The sequence below is a fragment of the Lingula anatina genome, chromosome 3, assembly GCF_051362555.1.
Source record: "Lingula anatina isolate TDL-2025a chromosome 3, LinAna3.0, whole genome shotgun sequence".
Taxonomy (NCBI): domain Eukaryota; kingdom Metazoa; phylum Brachiopoda; class Lingulata; order Lingulida; family Lingulidae; genus Lingula; species Lingula anatina.
This window is the reverse complement of record NC_141769.1, coordinates 13,783,092-13,805,420: the sequence shown is the minus strand read 5'-3', so window position 1 is coordinate 13,805,420 and position 22,329 is coordinate 13,783,092. Positions and strand designations below refer to the sequence as shown.

General features: G+C 36.1%; 1 protein-coding gene across 5 annotated transcripts in view; it reads right to left on the bottom strand.

Moving 5' to 3' along the window:
- LOC106170041 (voltage-dependent calcium channel type A subunit alpha-1) overlaps positions 1–22,329 on the bottom strand; it is a 150,133-nt gene that overhangs the window by 65,310 nt on the left and 62,494 nt on the right. For 4 of the 5 annotated variants that reach the window (XM_087008330.1, XM_087008327.1, XM_087008326.1 and 1 more), the window contains exons 4-13: positions 16,115–16,221; positions 13,820–13,959; positions 9,808–9,917; positions 9,066–9,215; positions 8,501–8,742; positions 7,991–8,094; positions 6,743–6,858; positions 6,338–6,412; positions 2,186–2,296; positions 861–881 (exon numbers count right to left, since the gene is read on the bottom strand). In XM_087008330.1, the coding sequence (XP_086864456.1) occupies positions 861–881; positions 2,186–2,296; positions 6,338–6,412; positions 6,743–6,858; positions 7,991–8,094; positions 8,501–8,742; positions 9,066–9,215; positions 9,808–9,917; positions 13,820–13,959; positions 16,115–16,221 (1,176 nt within the window). The remainder of the gene's footprint in view (positions 1–860; positions 882–2,185; positions 2,297–6,337; positions 6,413–6,742; positions 6,859–7,990; positions 8,095–8,500; positions 8,743–9,065; positions 9,216–9,807; positions 9,918–13,819; positions 13,960–16,114; positions 16,222–22,329) is intronic. The other variant, XM_087008325.1, reaches the window with a different exon arrangement.

Genomic DNA, 22,329 nt, shown 5'->3' with positions numbered 1-22,329 from the left:
GTGCTTCTCCCATGCTGAAACTGGCTTGAAGCAAAAGTTGGCGTGGAGAAGCTTTGACTTCTAATCTTCAAGCATAACCCCATAGCTAATGACAGCATTGTCAGTGCATTTTTGAATTGTCAGGTCTGATTTTACAACCACTAGTAACGTGGAAGCATAACACAAATTTTGTGATTTATTTCTAAAATGTCATCACAGATTTCAATATCAATACACTGCAATCCATCAAAAAACAGGTTTGGTTTGAAGTTCAGACTTTCTACCACATATCTCACTGACATAGAGTGGATCTTAGCACAAGTTTTTCACCAGGAAACCTCTGACATCCCCCCTCCCCCTTTCACATACCATCCCAACTTCCATAGTAAACCATACCCATTCAATTAAGCACAGCCCTATCTTCTTAAATACCAATAATCATATAGACAGTAAAGCATAATCGTAGAACATAGAAGTCAGAAATTTCACATCTGATCTGGGTTTTATGGCTTATTTATGGTATTATTTTCAAATAAGCAAAGTGCCTCTTGCACCAAATGTCCTCTGAATTTCGATTGCAATGAACAGCTTTCACTATAAGAACAGCACTAGGAGGTGAATGTGTCTCATATCTAATGCAATCTAATCTCTAATGGGTTTTCAGGGAAAAAAATAACTGGCTATCAAGAACAGTCCAATAATGCAAAATGAGTAATTATGCCTCCATTTCTATGTCATTATCAGACCTGTTAGAAACAGAAGGAAGACTAAAGCCTGATCACTTAATAATACAGATATTTGCAGAGGTAGTTAGGCACATCCGATGTTTTATGATCAACTGGGTTAACTTGTATTGAGATCCACTTCAAAAACAACCTTACCTTTTAACACAGGGACCATCACTATGACAGAAACACAGAGATGCACAGTATGTATATAAATCCAGTGTGAAAAACATAACTAAATCAAGCTATTTATCACACATTAACAGGTTACATTTTGCCAGTCACAGCCTTACACAAAATTATCTGGCTTAAACTATATTAAGCTTTGCTGACCAATATGTTAAATTCATTTGGGATTTTCTGCACCAGTAAATGTGGATATTTTTTTCTCTTTTTCTTTTTTATGGAGAATCAAAATGGAGTTTTCAAGTAACAAAAACAAAACAAAATAATAATAATAATAAATAAAATAAAAAAAACAACTACTACAGTTAATTTTACAGATTTCTGCCAGGAATAACCTTGCATGGGGTACAGTACTTTTTTTCAGTTTTATATGCATTTACTTTTTACAGAAAATAAGACAATTTATTTTTCAAAAATATATCAAGCAACAGGGAGACAGCAAGTCACACCTCGGTTTAAGAGTTGCATCCATGTTTACATGCCTAAATTTCCAGTGATTTGGGGGTCTGAGAGTAGTCAGAGGCCCAAGAGCTCTACAGTCTGAATGTTTGTTGGGTTACCGAATCTGATTCAAAGGTCCAAAGACTCAGTGGTCTGAACCCCTTTTGTGTCTGGTTTAGAGGTAGATCAGTTTTAACTTTTAGAAGCAAGTCATCAGAAAAATATGAACCTATACATTAACAATTTCTTCCAACTGTGCAGCTACTCATACAGCAGTATGTTTTTGAGTAACTTTTTTATATTACTTTAATTTTTTTTTTCATTAAAATATTTGTTTATTTATTTGGGGGATGGCAATGGGGGTAAGATTCTGTCAATTTTGTATCATTTTCAGCAAATAAAAACAGTTAAAACAAGTGAAGATGTTTAAAAACAAAATACCTTCTGGTCCAATGAACCCTCAGTCTAATATTAATATTTAATCCCAATGAACCTTTGATTGGTTATATACTTATGCAAAATTTAGTAAATTGTCTACAATTTCAGTGCAAATAAACATTTTAATAAATGAACTGTAGGACTGTGAGGACATACCTCCAACTTTGAAACACTTAATACACATTTTTAGATTATACTTCACTCATAAAAAATATTTGTTCAAATTATCTTTTAATCTATATTGGTCATCTAAGTGAGTTACCATCAAATGTTTAGAAAAATCAATACACAGCAATAAACAACAACATGCTGAGAATACCACTGTTTTCAGATGGCTTGGCAGGGTTTATTCATTCAGATAATTTCTCTTACTTATCAAATAGTTGAAAGAAAACTAGATAATTATTGTAACTTACCCATATTGATATCATTAAATAAATCATCTTCATTCTCAGAATCAGCATCTGGGTCAACCTCTTTTCCACTTTTAATATTCTTCATCTTCTTTGAAGCTGCTCTTCTTCTTGCTGGAGAAAAAAGTTGACACAAGTTGAACTAATGGGACAATACTGAGCAAAAAGCATTTAGTACTATAAGAGAGCAAACTTTATCCTTAGTTAAATTCCAGTAACAAAAACCCAGAAAACATGGAATATATTACCATATTAGAACAGAAAACATTCTTAAAAATAACTAATTTCATCTGAAGTGTTAAATCTAAGCCTTGGTGGTAAAATGGAAAATGTCATAATACAATGGTGTGGAGATAAGCTATTTGTCATGGGTATCATCCATTATGTTACAAATGGCCCTCTCTCATGTTCAGTGAGAAATGAAGTAAAAAGGGGCTTGACTGAAGGCAGTGCATTCATATAATCCTTGCCTGTAGCATACAGAAATACTAGAAATAACTTATTTATGTTGTGACTCCCAAAATCCATGATTTCATGGAGCACGCAAAATCAAACTTTTCCATAATTAAAGCTGTCCAGAGGGAAAAAACCTGGGAATGTGTATTGACTGCATAAAATTTTTTTATAAAAAAATTACTTTGAAGATGATGCACTTATTTTAGGAAAATGTGAAATTATTGTTCGCAAAAAATAAATTGCAAAAAGCAGCAAGGAGACAATGAGCAAGGTGCTTATTTAGGAACTGCTTCTAGGGCTTAAATGTGAATTTGTTTTTACATGAGACAATTTGAAACTTAAGTTATGTATTAGGTCTATCATTTGCCAGTATGGTGTGTGTATTTGCATGCACGCACGCATGTGTGTATGCACATAATATCTAAAAAACATGGCATTATTTCATCTTTGTGTGTATATATGTGCACGCATAAATGCACGCATACAATATATCTGTGGCATGCCAGTAAATTATCTTCTATGGGTGAACAGGAAACTACTTCAAATCAATTTAAGAAGAGGAAGACATCACTCTGGTATACAATCTCTATATAGGTACAAACAGGCACATTTAGGGGTGGGTTATAAGAGGTAGAATTTGCACTCTACACGAAGAATATATATACACAACAATTCAGAGTTGTTTGTATATCTGTCTCAGTATGACACATTACGGGCAACGATGTTAACTGAGTTTATATATATATAAGATCTGTAAAAAAGTACAATTATAACACATATATTACAAGCAAAACTCTCAGACACAGACCCCCTTTATACAGCATAGAAATATCAGTATTACATACAGTACTATCAGCTGATTTAGGAAAGACAATGTGGGTTTACGTGCTACTCATGGTGACCACAATATTGCCTCGAATTACTATATGTCATGAAAGTAATCACATTCAGTAGAAATGCATCATGTTTGCAGATCATTCATGCAGAAGCAAGTTTCATGATGGGTATTTTCATGAGAAGAATGCATTGTAGATGAAGGCAAGGATCTTTTAATGGGAGACAAATGAAATATACTTGAGTATTAGGGCATATCAATCCAGTTTAACTTTGGTTTTATAAAGTGTATCTTACCCATGATGCAATGTTTTCAAGATCACTATCCAAAAAATTCAGCAATATGCAAATCAGGATTTCTTGTGCCATTTTCATTTGTTTTTCTACTCAAACATGTGTTTATGTGAAAAAACTGTTTAAGTCATTTTTGAGACACAATTAGAGCACTACAAATGTAAAAAACTTGTCCCTTTCCAAAAGTGAAAAATAAAAGCATGATAAGTGCACATTCATTCAGTCTAAATTTGTTATTGTTTTAGAATAAGCATGACTACAGGCAATTGCATGAATAGTTGCTCGTGAATAAAATATTTCATGGCTTAAGTATCACAAATTATTTTATTAGTATAGGTCACACAATGCAAGCCATCCAGGGTTGAGAAATACTCATTGAAAAAGTGAAATGGAATTATAACTAAATCAAAAGATGATAAAACCAAAATATTTGATGCTGCACGTGGGTATAAGTATATTCAGGGTAGAACAGTACACATCTATGAAGCAAAACTATAGTGACAGACTCAAAGCAAGTAGTTAGAACACTCCAGGATTTCTATAAACAGTTAAAAAAAACCTTACTGGTCCCAATCCTTGATAGTGTCTATGCACAACAAGCAACCTAAAACTCTTGAAAGTTTAAAGCCAGCCCAACAATTACAGGCCTTCCCAACTACCAGACTCGGCACCTACGGGTCCAGAATAAACCGGTATATCTGACCACACTACCCGTTTTCAAGGTGTGTGTCAGATCGCATAAAAGAGTATCATACCCTATCACAAATTCTGTAAGCCTACCTGTCATCCGGGTATCGCGCCTCGTTTTCGTCAAGTAGGAGTCGTATGAATACAACAGACGACTCCCTCAATCAGGGGGTGGAAACGCGCTACTTATATGATTAAGACGAGCCTAGCCGTCAGTACCGGTTATTGTTTTGTCACCTTGAGGAGCAATTAGGTTTGGTCGTTGCGGCACGCATGAACAGTAGTTGAACTACCACACCTGGGTCTTTTGTTTTTGACAACTGTTCACTCGTCATCGAGGCGCTTGTTCAAGACTACAGGCTGATATCTACTAGTACTACCAGTGGCTTCATTAGTAACGTTCCCACAATACTTAAGTTTTCTGTCCGTGCATACAAACCCTGAAAAAGGACAGCCTCGCTGACGAGAACAATAGACGTTTCTCACCCCTCTCTAGGATTATCCCTGCCCTCAATCTCGTCCATCCCGGTAGTCATGAAAATAATTTAACCCCCGACAGAATATGCTTCTGCTATCAAAATTAAGTCTACTTTTCTAAATTAATATATAAGTTTGCAAGTTCTTATTTACAAAACATCATTGGCTATGTCCGAACCTAAATTTTATGTTAAAAATTGCGGTACTGTCAGATTTTAGCATAAACAGAGAAAATTGCAGCAGCGCATGAATCTAGATGAGATGCACTACTTTCCAACCCCGCTTAGGATCATTGCTATCACATCGCGCACCAGGCAAAATCGGTGTGGTGGCTGATACTCTGTAATGCGATCTGACACACACCTTGAAAACGGGTAGTGTGGTCTAATAAACCGGTTTATACTGGACCCGTAGGTGCCGAGTCTGGTAGTTGGGAAGGCCTGAATTACTCACAAAATTTGATGATTATTCAACTTAAGCCAGGTTGCTCTTCTGCGTGTTATCATTTTATATCAAACTGACCTTTCAATATGACTTATTAAGTAACACACATTAAAAATGATTTCACTCATTTTTCTACGCCAGGAAAAATGTAGTATGTTAATTGAAAACTTTTTATGACTGAGATTTTTTTTTACTTTGATACCTTTCTATAACAATAACACTTTTACAGTCAATGATGTTCCATATATATTATCTTCTTGTAACTACAGGGTTTCTATGTACATTTGCAATGAACACGTACGTGTGCATTCTTAATTCTTTTAAGTTTTAAAATACAAGCAGCATTTTCAGCTTCTCTGTGCCCACCCTTTTCCCTCCGCAAACATCATCCAAATTTTCTATAACACTTTCTATATATCAGATATTTATTATAATATTTTTTTCCATTGGTTATGAATCATAGGGTCATTGCAGTCATCATCTTGTTTCAGGAGGAGTTAAAGCACAAAACTGACATTTCTTCAATCCGAATTACGAGCAAAACTTTTTAGGCGTAAGAACAATCTAAACATTTTCCGAATTGTATTGGCTTCAAAGACTCCTCTGAACATGATTCTCTGCACATCACATTACTATAAAGAATGTATGGTTTCCAAGAATCTGCACTGATCTGGCTTTAAACCAGCTTTTACTCTATTCAATCATCCTGTAATTTTAATTCCTTGTGACAACCATGTATTTTTTTGTCGTTCAATACATCAATTCCACTATATTATAGACAACGAAACTACACAATCCGGTTGTAGTCTATGATCTATTTTCCACACTATAATCCTCAGCCTTCCATCGAATCATGCTTAGTGATTATCTGCATTCTTGGAAACCATAGATCTTCAGTGATGATATTTAGTGCACACAAACTAGAAGTAGAAGCAAGCATAGGAAATCATGCAGCATCAATACCTTTACTCTGTTTACCTTCTATGATTTTCATTTTCTCTTCATCTGTCGTTTTATCCTCATTGAGAATCACTTCCTCTGAAATTTAAACACATTCTTGGTTTAGTTTTAAGACCATAATCAATGACAATGGAAGGGATGGAGAAACCCCAGCAACTATTGAAGACTATGTGTGTGAAAACTTTTCCTTTTATGAAAAAGCAATACAAGAAAGACTTGAAACTGAAATGGATTTTGATTTCTGTAGATATCAATTACCAGAACAGTGCTTCTGAAATACTAACTATAGTAGAAACAGTCCCTGTGAAATATGGCTATCTACTAATTATGAGATTTGCACTCTTCCAGAAATGATTTTTTCATGGCATTCATTGGTTCAAATGTCAATCCATTACACTTTTACTTTACCTGCTTTGCATATCCACTCAAGGTAACCATTTAAGGTCCTCTGTATTTGCTGCTGTTTCCGAAGTTTTAAGAAAGCACGGCGGTTTTCTACCCTCTCCCTCTCTCTAGCAAACTCTCTGGAGGGATAAAAGCAATATTTTTAATCACTCTGTATAATGGTTTAGCAAAAATCTGCAATTTTGAACATTTAGGCTTTGTATCAACATGCAGTTAAGCTCAAAACAACTTAGTATATATATATACAGTATATATACTTTATTTTCTTTTTTATTCAAAATCTTCCATCAGAAATAATCTTTAACTTGGAGACTTCTTTATCGGAATTCCAGATGTTCAAATTTCATACAATAATGTCATTTTTGACCAGAAGTTGTCTGCCTCAATAAGCCTTATGTTATCTTTTCCAGATGTTCGAAATTACATGCATATAATCATATTGCACATTTTGTTTTCACCACAACAATGTACTTTTTGATACAGCATAACTTGTAAACCACATGGGAAAAAAAAACAGACACAACCCCCAGTGTTGGGCTTGACAAACACTATCAAATGCAAAAAACAAGAGGTCTCTAGCATTAATGGTTCCAGAATTAGAGAGACTTTTCAGTTTCAGCATCTAATGGCCGCTTCTCCTATGAAAATGCACCGATTGACCCCAAACTCACGGAGATGAAAGATGACCTCGGCACAAACAAATATATATATATACATATATATATATATATATATATTTTTTTTTTTTTTTTTTTTTTCAGAAAATTCACACTTTTACAAAATTTTGGCCCATTTGACCTTGAAAAAAAAGGTCAAATCCAAGGGCACATTTGGTATCTTCACATGACTTTCTGTCAAACTTCTATAGTAATTTTTCCCATAATTCCTTCGGTTTGGGAGATATTTAATAGCATTGAATTTTCAAAAATTTTGACAACGGTGCATTTCAATGAGCGTCACGCCCAGGCCAATGCACCGACTGAGACAAAAAAACCAGGGGGTTCAAGTAGAGATAATGTGTGACCTAAATCCAAGAGATGGGGACACAGGTCCTTGCGGTCTATATGGAGAAGCAATAACGGTGACTTGTAGCCCAGGCCACCCTGATATGTCTTTGGAGCCGTACAAGACAGGTCGGGGACTAAAACCATGAGTACCGCCAGCGTACACGCTGGTGATACAAATGAACTTATTTTTTCATGTTTTTGAATCATATAGTAATGATTTACTCTTACACTTTGACGTACTTACCCACTTAGCACACCAAGCACCAAATTGAGCATAAAGAAAGAGCCGAGAATGATGAGTGAAAAAAAGTACATCCAGTTGAAGAGGCTGCCCATTGCATCATTGGTCTGGAAAGTAAAGTAAAGAAATTTAATACAATAAACAGTTAAATACAATGAACTGCAATTCACATATGTGAAAATCACATTTCTGTCCTTCAATCCTTCATCCCTTGTTACATCATGTTAATGTAATGACATTATATATCTTCAAAGTAAAAAAGTGACAAGTGGCCTAACAAGTTTGTGGAGGATGGTCGTTGTAAGTGCAGAAGTGGCAACTCTAGCCATTTTGCTGTCAATTCTAGATACGCTCTACTATGTCCAACTGGTCCTACCAATCAAGAGTTTTTGTAACAAACTGCATGCACCAGGTTTGCTTGTTAACGCAGAGTATTTTAAATACTGCTTTACTACAATTGCTCCATGAAACAAAGCAAAAAGCTGATCAAAGTTAACCTTGAGGAATACTCACAAAATACAAGACGTCTGTCCATCCCTCCATAGTGATACACTGAAATACTGTTAACATGGCGTAAAGAATGTTGTCAAAACTGGTAATGCCATAGTTGGGTCCTTCCCAGTATGGCTTACAACGGGATACATTATGTCTACAGGAAAGCCCAGAAGAAGGATCAGGTTTCTCCCCATTGCTTTTCGGAAGGTTCACAGCACACGGCCTTGGACTAGACTCTCCCATTGTGTCAATAATGTTGGCTGGAAAGAGAATTATTCAAAATTGATGCAGTTGTTTCCCATGATGATGACGGCAGTTTTCTTGAAGATGCATATTATAAGTTAGTTGTTATATATCTTTTGGAGCACTACTGATAACTGTGAAGACATGTTTTTAAAAAATTGAGATTTTTAACAATAATGCCATGGTCATTTGAAGTTATAGAACTAACAAGTAAATACATATATATACACGTATATTTAGTCTTTGGTGAATAACTTACATGCACCCCTTTGTTTGGAAGGAATTGCCAAGTTGACAATATCCTACAGATGTTGGCCAGTGAAAGAGGCTTCATACTTACTGTCTATCATGTAGCACGTATTATGGAAGGCCCCGCTGTAAAACTCAAGCCCAATGATAGCAAACATGATGATAGCAAATAACACTAGGACACCAATTTGCAACAGTGGGGCCATAGCACATAGGATGGACTTTAGCACGACCTGAAGACCTGAAATGGTAACATATAATATTTTGACATGCATAGGGTTACAATTAAATTATCATTAAAAGGATAAAGAATACTGTTGTCAGTCATAATAAAATCATTTTTTTGTAATTTTTTTTTAAATGTGTTATTGACATAAGAAACTTTTTGTAATAAAATGACTTGGATTACATAGTGACGCTAATTATTCTAGTGCTTTTTGCTTTTTTGGACAAACCATTTGTTATTTTATTTGTTTAATTGTGAAATCTCTTTTGATAAACAAATGAAGTCCAGTTCTAGTTAATTCTTGGATTCATTAAATTGCTGAAAGTAAAAATGGTAAAGTAATTGTACCACAACCCAGGTTTCTGTAATGAAATTAGCCAATACCCTCCCCCCTCAGTTGATGCGAAAAACAACTTGCATGTTAAAGAATGTCCACAAAACAAAATTATCAATATCAGTGATGTAATGCATGGGTTATTACATGGGGAGATGCTTGATTTGTTTATGTTTATAGACAGCAACCAATTTATTTCTTTTAAAAAGTGGAATCTTTTACACCTTCTTTATAGAATACAGTCACATCAATTAATAACTAGAAACAACATACTTGGAATTCCTGAGACCAGCTTCAGAGGCCGAAGAACTCTGACAGCTCTGAGGGTTTTTAAGTCGAAACCTGTGTCTGCACTCCCTCCCTCCATAAAGAGGGTAACAAACCTACGGGGTTAGAAAAGATGAGGAAGCTAAACAACAGGTGGCAGTAGTCTACAAGACAAGAAGCATGGTCACATGATATCACAAAGTGGAGCATATCTTACACAATTCTGAAAAGTTTAACATAGATGACAAGTGTTATGACAACTCTCTAGTAGACATTTACTCATCTACTGGACCTAGAACATAAAGGGTTCTTCAAAAGCTATCAATATAAGGGACCAAACATCGAAATTCAGCTCTAGCATCTAGACAAAACTTTCAACACAGCACGGCTATAAATCACACCCTATAGAAACAAAATGAAATTAAGATCAGTTTGGAATTTGGGGCATACAGTGGTCATTATAACCCTGAGCTTCAGAGTATAGGTGTTATACATGTAACATACATGTGCATGTGCCAGTCCATTACTGTTCAGTGTATGGAATTGGCACAGGCATGTGCATATAATAATAATGAAATCTCAGTTGACTCTGAAACTCAGATTAGCTCATAATGTTCTAAACACAAAACCAACTGGAAAAAAAAGCAACATTATAAAAGGGGCATCACGATGCATTCTGCACCGATTCATCAACAACAATTCTTTAGATGCTACACATGAATTAATGATTTCATATCTGCTAACTTCTCTTCCATAATGAATTTCCTAATAATTGTAAAACTCCATTTTTCTATGCATGAACACATATTTTCACTAACCTTGTGTTTTTACATTTTACAGCACAAAAAAAAAAAATGCGTGACTGCTTATTGTTTGATGTAGTCCATCATTAAGTTACGACAGCAAGCCTGTTATTAACCCAGTGGTGAAAAATGCACTTAGCATTGAAATTAATTCTCCAATACTGGTGCAATTAATATAAAGCTGTATTGAAGAGTGCAATTTAATCCTGAAGACATATCAGACTTATTGAACACAAACTGTTTAAGATGGACTTGTTGCCTAGATGAAAAATGCCCATGTCCTTACGCCCTCAACAACCATTCTTTACGAGCCAAAGGGACCTCTCCTCACTATTCAAAAATCAATACACAATTTCCTACTGGAGTGCAAAATCCTTTATCATTTCCTAATACTAATAGGAGTGAACTAACAGAACTGTCCTCCTTTTTTTCGACCATCTCATTATGGCTCTTGGTTCTGTCTGAAGGCATCAATACAATGTTGTGTAGATTCAGTTTCCAATAATGTCATTTTACAACATAGACAAATATGAGGCTGGTAAAGAAGAAGATTAATACAAAACCAATAGAGCAGATGGCTTTGAATGCCTTTCATTTCAGAGATAGAAAGAGGAATATAGGCATTACCAGGTGTCAGTTATCTAATATTAATTCAGGGTTTCCACTTGCTCATATTTCTGTCAGTCACTGTTGGCAATGAGAGTTGTTTTTCAATGGAATTGAAAAAAAAAAGTTTCACAGCTAGAAAACTTGGTAAAAAGCACTGGCTAATATTTCAAAAAATCAAATCTTTATTTTCAATAAATACTTGTACTGTTTAATAGCTTTGAAGCCAGAATGAAGGTTTAAAAAATGGCTGTTTTCTTTTACCCAAGTCCTGTCATTGTTTCAGTGTCATGATGAGTGATGGTAGCCACATTTGTGACCTAAGGGACAGCTTCAGTTATGGTCATCGACGGGTCATCGACTACATCATGTCTTTGATGTAGGCACAAAATTTAGTTTTGATAGGTATTATAGACTTAAAACAATTCCACTAGCTAAAGTCACAGACCATCAATATAAGTGTGCTCATATGGCAATTTGAAAGTGTATTTTGTGTATAAATTTCACATGAATACATGTGATCTGAAGCCTAGGGTAAGTGATCTTGGATTGTGAGATAAAATCTGAAGCCTGGGGTAAGTGATGCTAGACTTGTAGCATCTGGTCTGATCTGAAGCCTTGGGTAAGTGATGCTAGACAATTGGCACACGTTATCAGTTCAAGCACAAATGTCTTCAACCAGTCTGTGTTATTTGCTAAACCCCCAAACGGTTACAGCATCAATGCAATCAGATCAGACACAGTAAACTGTGCATGCAAAGAAAAATCATATCCCAACACCAAGTGTTGGTAAATAACCTGAAACAGAATAGTACCCTACCTTGGAGTAGCATAACCCCATAGTCCCTTATACTATGGAAATCTGAGAAGAAAAGCTGCCTGAAACAGACTTACCTGTTTTTTTTTATTATTTTTTTATTATTTCTATTTATTTCTTTATTATTATTATTATTATTATTATTATTATTATTATTATTATTATTATTTATTTTATTTTATTTTTTTTTTTTTTTGCATTTTTAGAATCTTGACACTAAGATTTTAAATCAAAGCTAAGTTAGGCTAGATACAGCCAGAGATTTTTTTTAAGGGGTGGTGGTGATTTTAAATCAAAATAAACTTAGACTACTGAAATGCATGAGAAGTATATCCATGTTAATTCAGAATCTACACTCAATCTATCTAGAAACATTTAGGAAATTCACACCAAGTCAGATTTGCTAACAAAGAGACACTGACTGAACTGTTCTTTCTGCTAATGCAGGGTGATCTAAACTGACTTACTCTCAAACCCTGTAACTAATTTTAAAGGGCGAAGAACCCTTAGAGCTCTAAATGCAGGTTGATCAAAATGTGGTGAAACTATGGAAAGGAGCCTGTAGAAATAATGCATATATACCAATAAGCATATGTGAAGGTATTTATAGGTGGCATATTAAACAGTGATTATAATTCTTTTCAGTGTCCTGCTGCCTGAAATAAAAAAAAATTAAAGAAAATTAAAAAGAACAAAGACTAAAAAAGGTTTAAATAATATTTGCCTGTGTCCACAAAAGGCTTTTAGGGATATTAATTAATTCAGCAGTGCTAAAATTCAGCAACATTTTTCGACGCACCTGAAAAAAATTGAAGCCATGTTACACTTCTCAAAAATATTATTACAACTTATATTAAAAATTGTTATATTTATAGCCTTGTGTCCATTTTACGTGATGATCATGGGTCCACGGTGAGACACAAAACAGCGAGAAATAAGTTGATGCAATTAAAGGCGTAATATTATTACTAATTTCGATAGGACTCGCTAATATATTGCCCTAATATCGGTTAAGTACATCTGATTTCGACTGAACTATTTTTATGCAAAAATCTAGTTAAACAAAGACTGAAAATACAGGTGGAAACATTACAGGATTATCACAGTGTATCTTACGTGAAATCGACAAAATAACCATCAGTGTACTACTAGTACGTGAAAGTTAATGCAAATCAAAATAAACGTTAGCTTCGCAATCGCTTTACCTTCATTCTAAACTTAATGTTGCTTCCTCCTAGTATTTGCATCTTGATACCATCATCTGGTGTCGACATTACAAAGCGATAACAGTAACAATTTCTTTTTAATGATAAGAAATCGCAAAACATTCAATGTTATTGCCTCTCTTTCTCCTTTCCCACGCTTGAATTTCCCTCGGTTCTTTGACCCAATTTCAACATGAAATTGTCCCTAATTGGTTTAGCCCCATATGCGCATGCATTCTCAATTTTGATTGGTGTTAAGTTTTACAACTTTCTTTCCTCCAATCAAACAACCCCGCCCCAACCATTCTTATCATCTTGATTGAAAAAAAATCCTAATATCTAAAATTTCACAATTACCAGCAAGAATAGTAACGATAATTGGTTGGATTTAAGAGAATAAATTCGAAATTATCATTAAAATGCCGTTTTTTTAAACACCAGAAGATGTTAAAACACCAGATGATGGTTTTGATCAAGGAGTTACAACTCCTTGTTTACACATGATTTGATCCCCCTGTGCCGTAGGCCTATATATGTAATTGTTAACATAAGTAACACAGATGTTATGTACAAAAACATGTACTTACCCCGTTACTACCACTACGAAGTCTAATATATTCCATACGTTCCGTAGATAAGAACCTTTATGTAAGATAAATCCTAATGCTATAATTTTGAGAAATGCTTCTACGCAGAAAATTCCTAGGAAATAAACTTCTGTGTCCTCCTGTAAAATACAAAAAGATTTTTTTCAATTCCAATGGATATATGCTTCTTTCACCCCCCCCCCCCCACCCCCCCACCCCCGCCTTATATATTTCTAAGAAGCTCATAGATTCGATACGTTGGCAAAATACCCCCCCCCCCCCCCCCGTTTATTTATGTAAAATACTTATCTTAACATTAATGCAATAAAAAATAAACACCTTCATTTATTTACCACCCCATTCGCTTCTGTACACAAGGTGATCAATCGTAATAGTCAATTAAGCTGCTTTGTAAATTGGTGTCATAGTGATCGGTATCCGAAATAAGCCAATGAGAAAGTAAGATATCATCAGGAAAATTGGCCTCCAATGGCGTCGTTGACGGCTAGGGTGTGAACTACAATTCAATGCCACCGTTTGGTTGCAGCGTTGTGCCTTTCATCAGAGGCATTATTTCGACTTTTTGCTGATAAAATCACAAGTAAACCTTTCTAGAAAATTTCCTATTACTTATTGTTGTGATTAAGTAGGCGCCTTAGAAGCGGTGTTGCTAGCTGTTCAAGTAAGGGGGTTATATAGTTTTTAAGCCCAAATAACGCTGCCGTTACATCATCAGTTCGAATTAGAAAAGACGCCCTGATGTGTCTTTGATGTGACAGAATTATTTCATAACTTAACAATGTGTATATCCACATTACAGGAAAAAAAAGCATAACGTATCGAATCCCCTTACGGCCCCAGCCTGTGCCAAAAATGGACACGATTTGCAAAATGTTAAAAGATTTAAGAATACGATTTAGGTCCTTTTCACATCGAGGAGCATATCTGAGCGACGCACGCCTTTGTGTTTTCACATAGTGCGTTACGGGGGGGGGGGGGGGGGGGGGGGGGGGGTTATTCCCTTCCACAAGTTACCTTCTCACAATCCCGTTAACTGTTCGTGTCAAGCACAGGGTCCCATTTAGATGGCTCCAATACGTAATTGCTGGGCTATTGCGTTGTTTTTGTCCCTAAGCATTTCAATACAAATACGCGTAACGCACGTTGTGAACAGAGGCCCCAGTGTGTACCAGTGCACTTTCAGAAGTTATAACTTGTTCCAGAGATTTTTACTCTCTTTCACAAGTTCTCCAAAAGTTTGCTTCTTGTTGTTTAATTAAGTTAATTATTCAGCCGTGCAGACCAGAGCAGCGTGTATGCTCTGTTAGGCGAGCCTCTCTTTCTCGTTATAGTTATTACTTGCCAATCTCTCAAAACTTTGTGATGCGGGCAAGTATTCAGCACGATGTGAAAAGGGCATTAAAGACTTGCTGGACTGCACCGCAAGTAATAATCAATTCATGTACAACATTAAATCTGAACTGAATATCAATTCATGGACAGATTATTTATTTATCAAAAAGGTGTCAGCGTGACCTCTAAGGGTGACAAATCTATCGTACTAGCTACTGTGCACTAACTCAACGGGGAGTCACGCTGAATGCAATCAGACGAACAGATAAACACACCTCTTGTTTCCAACGTACTCGTATAAATCACCAGCTTTTCTGTTTTCTACTCAGCAGAGGAGGCGTGTAAATTTATTAATCTGATTGTCTGATTGCATTCACCGAGAGTCTCCGTGGAGTTAGTGCGCAGCAGCTACTGAGTAGTACGATAAACCATTCCCATAACCCTATCATACTAGCAGGATCGATCTATCTCCGAGAAGATTCTCGCTAAATCGCATTCAGTTTAAGCGGCTTTAATGATAGGTTGATGGGAGCAATCAGCTTAACTGAATGACACACCTCCTCTTGTTTCCACCGTGTTCGTATAATCACCAGCTTTTCTGTATTCTACTTGACGCCAGAAGAAGGCGTGTTAATCTGTTAAGCTGATTGCTCCCATAAACCTATCGTACTAGCAGTGGGCGTGACAGACATTTAAGCCGCTTAAACTGAATGCGATTTAGCGAGAATCTATGGGAATTACCGAGAGTCCCCGCAGAGTTGGACCGATCTACGTAGGCCGATGTGTCATTGAGAATGGTCCCTTCTTGTAAAGGCACCCTTAGAGGTCACGCTGACCTTGGACAAAATAACGTTATTATGTCCAAGCGCTGACACACCTTGTACTGAATAAATACGTTTGTAACTTAGTAACTCTCATAGTGTCTATGGCTTGCCTACTTACCAGCTGTAGTGCTAGAGGTGTCCTATCGTTATTTGGAAGGTGTTCCTCAAGTGCCAGCACGATGCAGTTTGCTATGATGGTTAGCAGTACCATATATTCAAACGGAGTACAAGAGAGTTAAGGAAAGTTTCTGAAAATTCCTAATCTTTTGATTTTTTTTTTTTTTTTGTAAAAAATAGATGATCATGTACATTAATGACAGACATACGATTCGGATCTTTGATATATTGTCTAAAGACAATGACATTCTTGAAATTTGTGGCTAAATCGTTACTTCTTACCTTCATCCAAACGCAACAATGCAAACGCAAACGCATCCACACTCCGTATAGAGTTACCGCATCCTTTTTTCTTTCTCTCTCTCTCTCTCTCGAACGAGCGAACAAGCGAACGAATGACTAAACTAGCAACTGAGTGAGTGTGTGCTCTCATCCACGCGATCTTATGCATTTGTAGTGATTGTAAATATAATATGGGAAATTTACCAAATACAGTAAGTCATATTTTTAAGTAGACTATTAATTTTAACTACTTAGGTTCTTATCAATAATCGTAATGCATAATTTCAACTACTTAGGTTCTTATCAATATTCGTAATGCATAAATATTCCTGTTTCTTCATGATGAAATGTAGTTTGTTTCATCAACATATAGTGTAAAGAATTGTCACAATTGTACAACTGACATACACATTTGACAAAATACAGCATACCATGCATGCAAAAGAGCAAAAGGTTTGTTTGAAACTAGGCCTATATATAGATCCTTCATGCATTTTCATTTTTATATGTCTATTTTTTTTCTTTTGTACGTGTATGTACACGTACACGCACACATACAGACACACCCAGATACGCACACACATACACACACATATACACGTACAAAAGAAAAAATAGACATATAAAAATAAAAATGCATAAAGGATCTACAGGCCAAAATTTCAAACATATATATATATATATATATAGAGAGAGAGAGAGAGAGAGAGAGAGAGAGAGCTGACAAAAACCAGACGGCCGTGCAGCAAGGGCTAATGCAATTACTGCCTGACCTCTTGGTTAATGCCTAAAACAAGCCAGCCAAGCATACGGTCTTTTCGAAAAAAAATCAATACCACCATAATGTAAACCATACAATGACAATTGGAGCGATATCGATGTGCAGCTGTTATGATGGTGGAATAGGCCTAGCCCAGTTTTAAGTCCTAGTGCACCGTGTCTACTGATTAAAAATAACGCTGATTCTCCCCCCCCCCCCTTAATAACTGATTCGTTAATTATTATGAAAATGAGGAAGTTATTTTCGATACATTTAGTCGACAGCGCACTGACCTACATGTACTCAAACGTTTTTTTACATGCGCTTTTACACACACACACACACACACACACACACACACACACACACGTAGCTTTTATAATTTAAGGCAAAACGCGCTGAACACAAAAATATACCGATGCGCACTCAATCAAGCTGGCCAACACAAATCTTTGTAATATCAAGCAATTAATAACGATTAACATAAGCAAATAAAATACACCACTTTACCGGAAATATTTTTACGTGCATTCTATAATATTGTATCTTAAAATATTACAGCAGAAAGAGTACAGATACAACAATAAGAAAACGCGGGCAACACATACGCATCTCAAATGCATTGCTCTTCACCATACATTAACAACACACGCCGAACTGCATAACAAGTACCCTATATACATTAAACATAAATGCACTTAATACACAAAATGACATTTTCTGTATAGTATCCTTAATATCACAAAAGCGTCTTCCCATAAACAACCCTGGTTGTCTAAGAGTTGTTGAAGCTCTTCCTCTTTGCTATTTCATTAAAGGGTAGAATTCAATTTCTTGTTGCAAACAATGCTGGTGACAAAAGTATATATGTAAACATAACAGAAAAGCCAGGACCTACACCTGGATACTGAGTGTCTCATCTCAAGGCCTTAGTTTGACGACAAACTCCCAGCAATTTTACTGATTGAACCACAGTGTAATACATGCACCTTGAATATACTCTGTGGTTCCCCGAATATTGAAACTGATTCTATTTGCAAATTAATGATTTTTATAGCATTTAGGTAATAAGACCCAGGCTCTATTCACGTTTAGAAAAGTGGGCTGTGAATAAGCAATCAGTGCGGCAACCGATAACAGAGCTTCTGGAAAAAGGAAACAAAAGACTGACATGGATCCATAGGGGAACAGTGATCATGCCCCACTCACTTCCAAAACAAATGTGGGATCTAGTACCCTGCCCCACCTCTGCACAAAGGGGTAGTCGCAGCATGTATCGTTCATGTATTCATCACTTACTGTGTCGAATGAATTACCTATGAATTATGGTTAACTTTTTTATCACTGGTGGTGGGGTATAAAGCAAAATGAAAAAAAAAACGACAGGGAATCGCAAGCTTCTTCAAAAAAATCAAAAGACTTCATAGACGCCAGAGAGATGAACAGTAGTAACAATATCTCCATTTAAATTGGAGAGAGTAGGCCTAGCGTTCAAACCATCAGTTCTATACAAATGATATTAGATATCCTCTCACTACACATCATTTCGCTTTCCCTACATCAAATATGTACATTGCTTTTAAGATTGAAAATCCAATAAGATAAAGCATGGGCCTATCTTATGCTATGTTATCACTCTGAAATACGGTCGCAACTTTGATACACATCACCTTGTTTTAATAAACTTTGCATCTTTTCTCGTCCATATCAAATTAAGGCACATTATTTAGAAATCTCCATTCTTCGGCTGAATGACCGAGATCTGGGCTACACGTACTATATATGCTCTATTACCATCCTGTTATTACCAGCAAAAATTCCATTTACTTCTCAATCCATTAAACCAGCAATCGATATTCTAGTTCGCAGAATATTGACCTACTTTAGAATCAGACTTCATTGTACAGACACGAAGGCCTGTCTTTATCAGCTTTGTCAAAGTGTTTTATTCTTATTTTCAGACCAGGTTATTTCATAAAGCTTGAGACAAGTTTGTAAGATTGCAATAATTGTAAAGGCTGAGTGGAGTGCTGTGGAGGTGGATAAAAAATTGAATCAAATTATTGAATCAAAGTATTAAGATGTATTAAGATGTCCGTTTCTGTAAACAGGGGGGTGTGGGTAAAGATTGTATTTGGAGAAAGGGCGAGATTCCTGAATCAGCCCACTTCCAACACAGAGTGCTGTGTGAGTGTGAAAAAAGCTGGCAATGTTTCTCGCCTTAATCTAATATCAGCAATCGCCTTCAGGGGGAGAATTTGACATTTCGTTCAACAAAACGTATCACCCAAAGACAAATGAATTGCCAAAACAGCACCCAATAATGTATTAGTTTTTTTTTTCAACCTGAAGTCATACATGTAGCACGATCTCAATTCTGTATAGCTTTGATTGTCTTTATGTTAAATTTTACCCTTTAAATCATTTAGATGCTTGGAAAATACATCTTTGCATGTTAATATGAGATTCGAAGGGGGTCTCCATCTCTCTGGTGCATCTATTTACGTGCAATTTTGACCTTCGTACATTTTTTATCCATGGTCAACTAAATCCCACCATCCCAACTTGACTCAAGGCAAGCACTGTTCAATCAGCTATTGGCATATTTATGAAATGATGATCGGCTGATGTTGTTTAATCTGACTTAACCATTCCCCCATCTTCAGAATACGCGTCATTGGGACCATTCCCATAGATATTTGGATCGATCTATCTCCCTAGGGAGTCTCGCTAAATTGCTATCAAACTAACCGGCTTAAACGTCTGTCACACCTAGTAAAGCTGTTTGGGGGCTAATAACCTTTACCCCTAACTGATTCGGTAGGCGAAACAGACATGTAAGCCTCTTGGGCTGATAGCAATTAAGCGTGAACCCCCAGGGAGTTAGGTCGATCCAGATGGATCGATCTAAGTATGGGAACCCAGTCTATGAGACGAATCCCAGAGACTATTGTACTAACTTTGGATCGAACTATCTCCGAGGGGATTCTCGCTTAATTGCAATTAACTTGGGCGGCTTAGATGTCTGTCACGCCTGCTGAGGCTGATAGGGGGTAATTAACTATCGTATAGCAGCTTTAGTGGGCGTCCAAGACGTCTAAGCCGCTTGGGCTGAAAGCAATTCAGCGAGTGGCCCCGTGGAGATGGACCGATCCTGTTAGATCGATCTAGGGGTGGGAACCCAGTCTTTGTTATTTGGAAACGACACGCCTTGCGTGTTTCTTGCGTATTTTGTTTTTTAATGAAATTGTCTAAATACTATACCTTTTCCGGAGTTATTTAAATACCATACCTTTACACTGCTGTCTATTTCTGAATTGAGCTCAAAGCGAGACAATAGCATAGGTGGAGAAACGGTATGCATTTCCTTAAATATATAATCTCAAATTGAGTATTTTACCATACACATAGGAACCATGCAGACATATATTCAATAACAATAAATAAATAAATAAATAAATAAATAAATAAATAAATAAAATAAAAACAATGTGGTTGTAACATGTAGATTAATCATCAAATTATTCAGCATTCAAATTAGTAATTCATCACGAACCTTTCAAAGCTTCCCTTTTCTGTCACGAAAACAGTAATGAGTAAATGTAACAGAACACCGGTATGTTTAACCGCTTTAACACAAAAAAATGAATAGAGACAGAAAATAATCACTATAGACAAATACCCACACGCGATGAGCAGTTCATAATCAACCAAATTAGACGCTGTCGAGACATTATCACAAATTGCAGCCACGGCTATATTTCTGATCTCAAGTCATGTGTAAATAAAAGATTATAAATACTCTAGCTTCCATTTTATCATTGTCTACTGTGATAAAGAAGACTTGAAGAATGGAGCAACAATTTTTATTGACACTGGATGCTGGTTTTGGACAGGAAACCATTTTCGCTAAATATGCATTTTAAATATATAGATATTAAACAAAACAAAACAAAAACAACAGAAGTTAGTTTCCCTTGACCGGTTTCAATTGTATCATCATCAAAAAAAATTAATAATAATAATAATAAAATAAACAAACAAACAAACAAACAAAAAACTGATTATATCGGTTGGGGAAAACTAACCACTGCTGGTTTTGTTTTGTGTTGTTTTTATTTATTTACCAGTTCAGATTATTCTACTTTGGAACATTTATATTTAGATATAGACCGGAGACACTTCATATCATATTTGGACCAGTGAAATGTGAATTTGCTTCATGTATTTACGTGACAATGGAAGTATGTTAGTAGTCATAAATGTGACGTAAAATTTAACATGGATGTGCGGGTGTACACACTGACCAAAAGTAGCCTACTTTAGATAATTGTACATCTGAAGCTGTAAACTCATGTGAATAATGGGGAAAAAAACCCACCGCAAAACTAGGGTGGACTTCTGCAGAGTGCGTTCACCCGGACATATTAATAGACGGTTTGCATGAGATACAAAAGCGTCTGTGAATCGATGTGCGGATGTAGTAATCTGTCTAATAAATTAATGTGAATGTTAGAGGATGTCAAATTTTATACGGTCCACATCAGCAGGTCTTTGTTATGAGTGAACTGCTGCCGGCACCCATTATCAACTATTATGTCGCCTTGGAGCAATTTTCTGCCTCGCCGTTGTTCTTAAATGCGTGGAAATTGCCTTATTCGTACTTCTAAAGCAATTTTCTTTGAAAAAAGTTTGTATGAATGACTTGAATTTTGAAAATTGCTCTTTCATGCAACATGTCGTAGGGATGCTTGCACGGCGCACCTAATTCAGAAACTCTCCCTTATTTGCTGTCAGGCACCCAGGCGGTGGAGCACTTCTCGTGTAAATATAAGTAAATATTGCTAAAGCTGAATCATCATTAATTGCAATCATATTATTGCACTGATTGTGTAATTCTATTGCACTACAGAAGCTCCTCCGAAATGCCCGCCAGAAAGGTTATACAACAACCTATGCCAGCCCAGCCCTTAGATTTACATACATTGTACATATCAGCTCTCTTCGCTTTTTTTCCTCAGCTTTGACTTCCCATTTCTAAATTAACCAAGTCAAAATTAGCCCTTGCAGCTTTTATATACGTGTAGCCGCTGTAAATACGCACATCAGCATTGGACTTAGAACTGAACAAAGCTGCATCTTAAGAATAGATTTTGGCTGCTAAAGCAATCGTG